Source organism: Colletotrichum orchidophilum (assembly GCF_001831195.1).
Source record: "Colletotrichum orchidophilum strain IMI 309357 chromosome Unknown Scaffold_24.1, whole genome shotgun sequence".
Taxonomy (NCBI): Eukaryota; Fungi; Ascomycota; class Sordariomycetes; order Glomerellales; family Glomerellaceae; genus Colletotrichum; species Colletotrichum orchidophilum.
The window spans coordinates 63,674-75,900 of record NW_019172980.1 but is presented as its reverse complement, the minus strand read 5'-3'; the positions used below and the strand labels follow the sequence as shown (position 1 = coordinate 75,900).

Genomic DNA, 12,227 nt, shown 5'->3' with positions numbered 1-12,227 from the left:
TTACTTTTTAATTAATATAAAATATTTTAAAAAAAGCGTTATTAAAAGTTCGCTTAAGTATTTAAAATAAATATTTATATACTCCCGGCTCGTAAATATTTTATCTTTAATATAAGTTTATTTAAAATATATCTTTTAATTATTAATTATATTTTATATAATATTAATAAGTTAATATAAGTAATTAAAACCGTTTAAAAAATAATTTCAATATTATCATTATTTAATTTAATATTAAAAATAACGTAAATACTAAAGTTTTAATATTTTTAAATCAAATAGCGGGCCTATTATATTTTTAAAAATAGGTATATTATATAGAAATATTAAAAGATTAGGCGTTAATTATTAAACTTTTTATAAAGCTTAGTCTAGGCTTTTTGAAAAGCGTATTTAATTTTAATAAAAATAATAAGCTTTTATATTATAAAAACCTTACGATATATATAAAAAGAGGGCTTATTAATAAGTATATTAATATAAGCCTTATTTTTATTACTTAATATAGCTATTATTTACATTAATAATTAATATCTTCTATTATTAAATTCATTACTATTATTATTATAACTACGTTTTTTAATTGAATTCTCTTTAGCTTCAAATATAATAATAAAATTAATATAGTAGATATAAAGTTATTATTAAACGTTTAAGAATTACTTATTTAATATAGCTTTTATTTACTTATTATAATTTATAATAATAATAATAAAATAACTGATTAAATATTAATTTATAAGTTAGTAAATATCTTTTAAGAAAAACTAAAAACTTTTAATTTTTTATTATTAATAAAGCTAAATATAGTATTAAAAATAGATCTAAAGTAAGTCTGTTTAATAGTTTAAAAAAGAGGGAGCTTAAAGCGATTAGTATTTTAAATATTATTAAAACTAATTGTTACGGTCTATAATTAAATTTCCTATTTTTCATATACGGTTACCTAAAGAAAAGAGGGCTACGAAATTCCTAAGATTTCTTAAAAATTTCTTTTAAAAAAAACGTTTAAAAAGTTTAAAATTTCCTTAAGATTTCCTTAAGATTTTTTTAAAATAAATCGTAAAGAAATCTTTAAGATTTCTTTTATTTTTTTTAAAAAGAATTAGAAAGAAATCTTTAAGATTTCTTTTATTTTTTTTAAAAAGAATTATAAAGAAATCTTTAAGATTTTTTAAAAGTTTTTTTTAAAACTTTTATAATATATTTAAAAAATTTCGTTAAGAAATTAATAAGAAAATCTTAAAAAAGATTATTAATATATTATTTTATTTTTATTATATAAAAATATATAATAATTAATAGTATAACTCTTTTTTAACGAACTAAGTAATATATTTATATTTTAAAAAGACGAGTTAAAAAACGTTAATTCTTTTAGCTCTAATAAGCTAACTAAAAAATATCGACCTTATTAAAAAAATAAGCTAATTAAAAAGCAGTAATCCTATTATTAAATATCCTTAATTAATAAAAAGCGACGATACTATTTATCTCTTTTAAAATCTTAATATTATCCCTTTACTTAAGAACGCCAATCGAGCTACTTAACTAATTAATTACTACGTTTAAAACTACTACTAACTTAAAACGCTTAACTAACTAAACGCCTTTATTATTCTAACCTTACGTATTACTAAAATAACTATTAAATTTAAAAAAAGTATTTAAATATATTAAAAGATTTCTTATATATAAACGTAAAATATATACTTATTAAGATTCAAAACCGCGTTCTTTAAATAATTTAAAAATAAAAATAAATATTAAAACGAAATATATCCTTATTTATAATAGCGTAAGGCGTTTTTATTTTTTTTCGCTATAAATATTATAAATATTATAAAGGAAATCCTATTTAGTTTATTTTTATATAAACCGAGACTATTATTAAAACAAATGAAAGGGATTCCCTTAGCGCTAAAGATAAATATTAATCTTTTTATTTTTTTTATTACGGAGTAGCCGGAAACCCCTATATTATTATAATTATTAATTAAAAAAAAGTATTTAAAAAAAAGTATTTTTTATTTTAAATTAATTTAATAAAAAGAAAAAGTTATAAAGTTCGACGTAAAGTTTTACCTAGCTTATTAACTTTATATTAAACATAGCGTATTTATTTAATAACCTTTTATTTTTATAAACGAAAAATAAATTACGCTCCCTTTACTAAGCTAAAGAACTTTAGTTTAAAAAAAAAAAGATCGTATATTTTTTAAAAAAACTTTATATCGAACTATACTTAATTATATTAAAGTTTATATTAAAAATAAGCGCGGGGGATAATAAGGCCGCAATTATTACGATTTTTTATATTGCCTAACGTTAAATAAATTATCTAAATAAACTAAAATAGTATTAAAATAATCTAAACTAATAGGCCTAGTAAAAAGTAAATTATAAGTAATTAAAAGACTTTAATATTAAGTTCGATTATAAATACGACCCCTTATATAATAAAATAGAGCACTTATCTTTTTTAATAACGGGATAAGGCTCTTAAAGACCGCTATTCCGCTACCTATTATAAAATTTTAAAATTTTCTTTAATAATAACCCGGACGATAATAAAAATTTATAACCTTTTTTATTAATAAAAGATTTTATAATAAATTTCCGCTTTTAAATAAAGAATATTAAACAATTTAAACTTATAATTAAATATAATAATACCCGCGAAATAAAAATAAAAAATATAAAAATTATTTAAATTAACGTCGATTATTTTATTAACGCTTTTTAATAATACGTAAAGCAGTCTCCCGTTTATATAAAAGCTATTATTTTTAATATAAATAAATATTTATTAAAAAACGTAAATAAATAATATACTAATAATTTAAAAATATAATAATAAAAAGAATTTAAAAATATTAAATACGGTCTTAAAGCCTAGGCTCTTTTCTTTTATTAACGTTTTAAAATACTAAAAGCTATTACTATATAATAACTTAATTAGTTATATTATAATTTAAAAGACGTTAAAAATAATAAAAATATTAGGTATTTCTCGACTAAGGTTAATCGATTAGTTTAGAATATAAGATATTTATTTAGCTACTTTTTAAAACTAATTTATAATAAGATAAATTTTAATTTTATTATTAATAAACCTCGTCCGAACGAAATAGTCGACCGAAATAAATAATTTTAAAAAATAATAAACTATTAAAAAAATAAAAGCGAAACATATACCAAAAATAAAAATTATAATTAAAAGTTAGAACTAACCTTTTTACTAAATTTAAAACTTAATATCCTAAACTTATTTATTTTTAATTATTAAAAGCTCCGAAGGAAACCGTAAATTAAATAAAAAACCCCTTTTATTAACTACGACTATTTATAAATTAATTTTATTAATAAATATAACGGCTATAATAAAAATTTTTTATTAATAAAAAAACTATTTATAACTTTTTAAAAATAACTTAAATCGCTTAAAACGAAAATAACTTATTTATAAATATTAAAAAAAGGGAATATATATTATTTAAAACGTATATATTTAAAACGAGGACGGTATAATGAATATAGTTATTTAAAAATAAATATAAAACGAGGGTTTTTATATAATAGATATATTTTATATTAATTTATAAGTAAATATTATAGATTTACTAAGTTAAAACGACTTAACTATAAAAAACAAGGAGCTTAAAAAGGTAAATATCCTCAACGACATTACTATTATATTAAACTATTAATATATTTTAAAATATAATAATATTTATTTCCTCTTTTTAAATTATAAATCCTATAATATTATCTTAAATAAAAAAAGAAAATATTAATAAAATTATTATTTAACTTATTAAAATACAATTAAAATCGATTTATAATTAAAAGTAATAAAAGGTTTATTATAATAAACCGTTAAACCGTTTTTAATATTTTATAATTATATTTATATAAAAATTATAATTAACTTCGGCCTCTACGGCTTATAAAAACAGGCCTATATAAATTTAAGAATAGGACGACTAGTTATTTATAAAAGTATTTTATTTCGTATATTAAATTATATAATTAACCGTATTTTTAACTAACTTTTTACCGGTATTAAATAAATAAAGAGTTTAAAATAAGTACTATTCGACTTATATATTATAAGCTAATTTAAAAAAAAAACCGTTATTATAAGATTATATTTCGGAGCCTAAGTATTTAAGAATTTATAAATAAAAATCCTTATTAATTAAAAATTTAACGTCCTTAACTAAATAAATATCCTTAATTTAAAAAAAAGAATCCGTATTGAAAACTATAATAATTTTAAAATATTAATAATAATCTTTATTAAGCGATTTTTAAAAACTTACGTCGCTAGAGCGATATAAAACTAAACTATCCCGCCCTTTTTTAATACGTTCGTATTAATATAAATAATAAAAAGTTTAAAATAAACTCGCTACTATTTAAACTTAATTATAATAGCGAATTATATTATATAATAAATTATTAATTAATAATATATATCAAAAACTATTCGTTATACCCTTTAAAACTTCGTCGTAACTAACGACTTAATTTTTTATAATAAATAAAAGCCGATATTATAATCCGGCCTTTGTTTAATAGTAACTATTTAGCCGATATACTAGTATTTCTTATAATTTATAATTTAGTATTAAACGAAGATATTTTTAATAAACACTTTAACTAAAATTTAAAAATAAGAATTAAACAAAATAAAGCAAACGATTTTATTAAAACTTAAAAAGGCGTTACTATATTTAATTAAGATAAATAATTTATATACTAAATAATAATAATCGTTTTCGATTTTCTTTTTATATAGAAATTTACTAAGCCTATATAAGTTAAACTAAAAGAAAAAATAATTATTCTACTTATTTTAAATTATTTTAAATATAAAATAAACTAACGAGTCTTCCTATAAAGTATTAAAAACTAGCAATTTATTAATAATAAAATAAACGATATATATATAAGAAAATAAGTTAAACAAGTTAACTTCCCTACACTATTTAAAACTCCTTTTTTTATAACATAAAAATAAATAAATAAAAAACGTAAAAAACGTATAATAATAAATCTTTAAACATTTAATAAAGTTATAATTCCGGACGCGTATTTATTACTATTATAATCCGAAATTATAAAAAAAGTTAAAAAAAAGCTTTTATTATTAAAATCGACATAAAAATATATTTTTATTAATTTCTAATTAAAAAGAAATATTAAAAATAATTAACAATAATCAGCTATCGTAAATAAAGAATATTAATAATTATATTAATAAATTTTCGTAATTCGCTAACTTATACCTAAAAGTTTATCGATAATCCTTTTCGTAAATATTAAAAATATACTTAGGTATTTATAAATAATATTATTATCGTTTTAAATATAAAAAAAGAATATATATATTATTTACGATAAGTATTTTTTATTTTAAAAAAAGATATTATGTATTACGATTTAATACGCATTACTAAACTAGGGCCCTGCCCTATAAGACCTACGGCGGCTATTATATTATATATATAATAATAAAAACTTAAATAACTCCCCTTAAAATAAAAAAATTATAAATAAGTTATATAACTATAATTTTATAATAAAATAAAAAATAAATACCTATAAATAAATAAAACGGATAATTGTAAAAATATAGGATAAACGACCGTTCGGTAAATTATTAAATAATAGTAAATAAAATATTATAAAAAATATATTTATAATTAAAACTTATATATAGGATAGCCTAAGCTAGGCTTAAGGATAGACTTTTATAACTTCTTTAATAATCAATTTTTATATTAAATTTAACGATCACTTTTAATTATTTTTATTAAAAACTTTATTAATAATACTACGACTAATTACTAAAACCTTTTTACTTAACGATTTATAAATAATAGCGTTTTTAAAGTTATTTTAATACTAAATATTATTTATAAATATCGCAGCCCCGATTTTTATTAATATAAACCTTATTACGACTAATTAACTATAATATTTTAATTACTTTTATTTAGTAAGTCGATTTTATAAAAACTTATTAAATAATACGAACGATATTTACTTAATCTTCTTTTAATAAAAGTAAATAGCCTTAAGCTCTAAACTCTAAGCTTTTTTAAACTAAAAGAGATTTAAAAATACTCGATATTAAATATAACTCCGACGAAGATATAATTCTTAATAAAATAATATACGTTTAAATACATAAAGCCGTTAAAAAGAGCATTAAACATAATAAAAAATTAAATAAACTTTTTAATATTAATACCGCTCGATTAATAGAAGCCTAAACTAAAAACGACTACGATATCGCTTATATATAAAAACTACTTAACGTTATATTTAAAAGATTTAATATTAAACGTAATAAAACTATAGAATTTATTGAATAAGTAACTACGCTCTAAAATACTATTAATATCGTTACTACCCTTTTTAATAAAAAATAATAAAAACTTAAACTTAATATACTTATTATTTTCAACAACACTTTTAAAATCTTAAAAAAATTCTTAATTTAAATTAAAAACTTTTAAAACTTTTATTAAAAAGATTTTAATAATAAAATTAAAAAAGTTATATACGCCGCTAACTTTTTTAAAAAATAAACTTTTAAATAATTTAAACCTTTTTAAAAAAAATATTTTAAAAAAAAAACCCTCGACGAATATTTTATTAAAATATAAAATATTTATTATAATTTTAAAAGATTTAAAAAAGCTTTTAAATCGCTCTTTTAAAACCTAAATAAAAAACGATAAGCCGAGCGTAATATATTATAATTTTAATAAACTAGATAAATAAAAAACTACTTAACTAAATTTAAATAACTTAACGCTTAACTTAATTTTATTAATAATATTAAAATTTTTATATTTTATTAAAAATTAAAAAACGAAATTAAAAAAGAAATTATTAAACTTAATAAAATAAAAGATTTCTTTTAATATATTAAACTCACAATCAAAATTAATAATAGCTTTTATAAAAAAAAAAAAAAAAAAAAAAAAAAAAAAAAAATAAATTAAAAAAAAAAAAAAAAAAAAAAAAAAAAAAAAAAAAAAAAAAAAAAAAAAAATAAAAAAAAAAAAAAAAAAAAAAAAAACAATAAAAAAAAATTAATTTAAAACGTAAATATTAATAATAACCCTAACGCAACTTTAATTAAAAAAACCGTTATAATAAAAATAATAATTTTTAATAAACTATTATTTATAGATAATATAACGGACTTATAAACCTTAATATAATAAAATAAAACTAATCTTATTAAAAAAGAAAATTTAAATATTATAATTATAATAAGCTAGGATATATAATTAAAAACTATAAATAGCCTAAACGAATTTAATAACGACCTATCTTTAAAAAATAAATTAATATTACTTTTAAAAAAGTACTTTATAAATCGCTTTTATAAATTATATATTACAACGATAATTACCTTACTTACCGAGATAATAAAAAATAATTAAAATAGTATTTTAAAAAACCTTTTAATAAGACCCTTATTATAATAAATAAATAAAAAATAGTTTAACGCCCTAAAATTATTAAAAACTATTATAAAAAGTATATTTAAATATTATTAATAATATACGAAATAATTAAAATATAACCTATTAGTTTTCTTAAATAAACGTAAATTTTTATAATAATAAAAAACAAATTAAAAGAAAAATAATAGTTAAAAATAAAAACGACTTATTTTAATTAAAAAAGAAATCCTAATTCGTAAAATACAGATTTTAAATAAATCTATTTATATAATATAATAAATATTTAATAAAATAATTTAATATTACGAATAACGCCTTTTAATAATAAAGAATTATAATAAAAACTATATCCGTATTTCAATTAGCTATTATAAAACTAACCGATTATTAAAAAAAAACGATTAAATATAAAAATAATACTCGCCCTATTTTAATAATAATTTTAAAAACGACTAAAAGTTAAGATAAAAAAAAAGCTTTTTTAATTAAAAAATAAAATCGATAAAAAAGTAAATTTAATTTACGGATTTTAAACGTTAAAAAAACGTTATTAATAACGTATTAAAAAACTAAACGAGCCTTATTATATAATAAACGCTTATATTCCTTAATATTTAATTATAAAAATAGTCCTTATTATTTTAAAATAGTAAATATATAAATAATTTAAAATAATAATAAAAAATAATATACTTTATTTAAAATAAAACTTCTTTAGGTTTAAAAAAAATATTAAACTAAATAATTTAAACGAAAGAATTATTAACGATATATTTACGGAATTTAATATTAAAAGACTGAACTATGACCCCTTTTTAAATAATATTAATATATTAAATTACGAATAGTTAATAAGTTAATAATTACTTTATAACTCGGACGAACCTCGTAACGTTGTTTAACGACGTATTTAATTAAAAATCGATTATAAAATATTACTTAATATTAACGATTTTATTATTAAAAAAAAAGTCGATTTAGATAAGTAATTAAAATAATAAAAATCTATAAGCTTCTAAAAAGAACTAAATTAGCTTATTAAAAACTTAAAAGACTACTTACATAACCGATATATTCTAAATATATAATTTAATATTAAAATATTTAGAAACTATAAATTATTTCTTAAAAAGAGAGAACCCATTAATAAAAAAATAAACGATATTTACGATATTATTAACGTATTATATTTATTTATTAAAAAATAAAAGCGTCCCGATTTAATAATTAATTACGAACGGCTTATAAAAAAAAACAAGTACTAGCCCTTAAGATATTAAAAAACTAAATACGTTAATTATAAAAAAACAATAAAAAGTAACTAAAATAAATAAGTTTTTATATTTTATAATACTTCCTAATAAAAAATATTTATAATTTAAATTTTAAATAAACGGATATAATATAAGTATTATTATTAATAGCGGCGCTTAAGGAATTTTTATCTTATTAAAAATAGTAAATAAATATAAATTATTATAAATATAAAAAACGAACCCGTATACCTTACGAACGGTAAAAAAAAAATAAGTTAATTATAACGACAGATATATTAATTAAAAAACTATATATTTTACGATATATATTAATAATTAATTAAAATAATTAAAATACGATATTATAAAAATTAAAAATACCGACGTTATCTTAAAAATCTCGTAGTTATAAAAATATAATTTATAAATAAATTAAAAAACTAGCTAATTTTATTAAATAGATTTAATTACTAAACGACCTAAAGAAAAAGGTTTAAATAAGTCTTACGTAATACTTAATAAACAAAAATAAACTAAATATATCGCTTTTATTAAAATAATAAAATTTATTAAAATATTCGTACCCGGTATAAATAATTAAAAATCGAACTTATTTTAAATTATACCTAAAAAGTATTAAATTTATATAAAACTATTTACTTTAAAAAAAAAAATAAGACTACTAAAATATAATAATTAAAATATAAAAATTAAATTAAAAAAAAAGATAAAACTTAAGTTTTATTTATTATACTTTATAAATTAACTTAAATACGATAAACTTAACGAGTATATTAATAATAAATTTAAAAAAGGTTATATAAGATTATTATCCTCTTTAATAAGAGCACTAATTTTCTTTATATTTAAAAAGAATAAAAAAAAACTTAGATTTATAATCGATTATAAAAGACTTAACGAAATTATTAAAAAGAATTACTATTTATTACCCTTTATTATAAAACTTAAAGAAATATTATATAGAGTTTAATAGTTTATTATAATAAATTTTAAAAAAGTATTTAATTAAATTAAAATTAAAAAAAAAGACAAATAAAAAACGGTATTTTAAATACGTAAAGGACTTTATAAGTATTTAATTATATTTTTCGGACTTATTAATATACCCGTTATATTTCAAATAATAATTAATTACGTATTTAAAAAGTACGTTGATATTTTTATAATTATTGATTTTAATAATATTTTTATTTTCTTTTTTAATTTCGAGACGTATAAGAAATATATTTATATAATATTTTAAAAATTTTAAAATATAAAGCTTTTTATTAAGCTTAATAAATACGAATTTTATATATAAAAAATAGATTTTTTTAGTTATACGATTATGTTAAGATAAATTTATATATAAGTATTTAAAGTAAAAATAATTAAAGACTAGCTTATATTTATTAACGTTAAAAACGTATAATTATTTTTAGGATTTATTAACTTTTATTAACAATTTTTTAAAAATTATATTAATATTATTAAACCTCTTAATAATTTAATAAAAAAAAATATAATTTTTATTTAGGATAAAAAATATAAAAAAGCTTTTAATAAAGTTAAAAACTTAATTATTTTGGAATTAATAATTTTAATTCCGGATTTAGAAAAACTATTTAAAGTCGAGACCGACGCCTCGGACTTTATTATAAAAGCCGTCTTAAGATAACGAAACTAATAAGGAGTATTTTATTTTTATATATTCTATTTTAAAATATTTTATAAAATAAAACTAAATTAATAAATTTATAATAAAGAATTAATAGCTATAATTAAAGCTTTTGAAAAATAAAGACTATAACTTTTAAAAATTAAATACGAAGTTATTATTTATATAGACTATAAATATTTTATAAATTTTATAATAAATAAAAATCTAAATAAATAATAAATTAAATAAAACGAATTCTTATTAAAATTTAATTTCTAAATTATTTATTAAAAAAGTTTAAAAAACGGTAAAATAAACGTTTTTAATAAACGATTTAACTACGAAGTTATAGTCCTTAAAAAAATATAAATAATTTTTAAATATAATAATAATAATAATCTTATACTTATTATAAAACTTTTTATAATAATTAAAAAATTTAATATTAGCTTATTTAAAAGAATAACTCTTAAGCTTATTATAGAAATTTATAATACTTAAGTATACGGTTATTAAAATATTATAAAAACATAAAAACGGATTCGTTAATATTATAATAAAACCGTTATAAAGATAGAAATCATTAAGGTTATTAATAACTACGATATTTATAAAGAAAATAAAAATAGCCTTTATAAGTTTTATAAAAAACTATAATTATTATTAATACTATTAAAAATATAATATTTAATCTCTAAAGACTTTATTGTTAAACTATTAAAGTTTAAAAAACTATTAATAAATATATAATATAATAATATTTTAATTATTATCGACCGACTTATTAAATTTACTTATTTTATATTATATAAAAAAATAAATAATATTAAAAAATTAATATATACCTTTTTTAAAATAGTTATTATTAACTACGGTTTACCTAAAAAAATAGTTTTTAATAAAAATAAACTATTTACCGCTAAGTTTTAAAATTTTTTAATTTTATAATTTAATATAAATTATAAATTCTTAACTTTTTTTTACTTATAAACTAATAAATAAATAAATAAATAAATAATTAAATTCTTAAAATATACCTCCGTTATTATATAAATTACGACTAAGATAATTAAGTAATATTATTATTAATAGCTTAGTTTATATATAATAGCGTAATTAGCAAAAGCATAAAAAAATCCCTTTTTTACCTTAACTACGGATTTAAATTAATTATATATAAAAAAATACATAAAAAACTATAAGTTATAAAAGCCGTAATAAACGTACATAAACTTAAAGAAATTTAAAAAAAAGTCTTTTTAAACTTTAAGTTTATATAGTAATATATAAAAAAATATATCGATAAATTAAAAATTAATAAATTAATTTTAAAAAAAGGAAATAATATATATATTTTTTTGTTATAATATTAAAACGAAGTAATTAAACGATAAATTAAATTATAAAAAACTTAAACTTTTCGAAATTATTAAAAAAGTTTTATTAATTAATTTTAAACTTAAACTCCTAAATACGATACGATACTACTTAGTTTTTTATATTTTATTTTTAAAACTAGTATTTAAAAGCTTATATATTAAAAATCGTATTATTGTCGAACTTAATAAATTAAAATATAAAATCGAGCGAATTATTGATTATTAAATTAAAAAAGGCTAAGAAAAGTATTTTATTAAATAAAAAAAGTACGGATATGAAAATAATATATAAAAGCCTATTACGAACCTTTAAAACTCTTAATAACTTTTTAAAAAATATTAAAATTAAATTTAAACCTAATATTCCTAGTTATTATAACGTCTTAATCGATAATATTAAAAGTATTATTAACTTACGCCTCCTAAGTTACTAAAGAAA

At 15.9% G+C, this 12,227-nt stretch overlaps 2 protein-coding genes across 2 annotated transcripts; both read left to right on the top strand.

Moving 5' to 3' along the window:
* Nucleotides 1-11,189: 11,189 nt before the first annotated feature.
* CORC01_03841 (uncharacterized protein) lies at nt 11,190-11,339 on the top strand (the record flags this gene model as incomplete). The annotated part of the gene is made up of 1 exon (XM_022615490.1): nt 11,190-11,339. A coding segment is annotated over one exon (150 nt), but the record flags the coding sequence as incomplete, so codon positions are not given.
* Nucleotides 11,340-11,795: 456 nt separating this feature from the next.
* On the top strand, nt 11,796-12,014 carry CORC01_03840 (uncharacterized protein; the record flags this gene model as incomplete). The annotated part of the gene is made up of 1 exon (XM_022615489.1): nt 11,796-12,014. A coding segment is annotated over one exon (219 nt), but the record flags the coding sequence as incomplete, so codon positions are not given.
* Between the last annotated feature and the right edge of the window lie 213 nt (nt 12,015-12,227).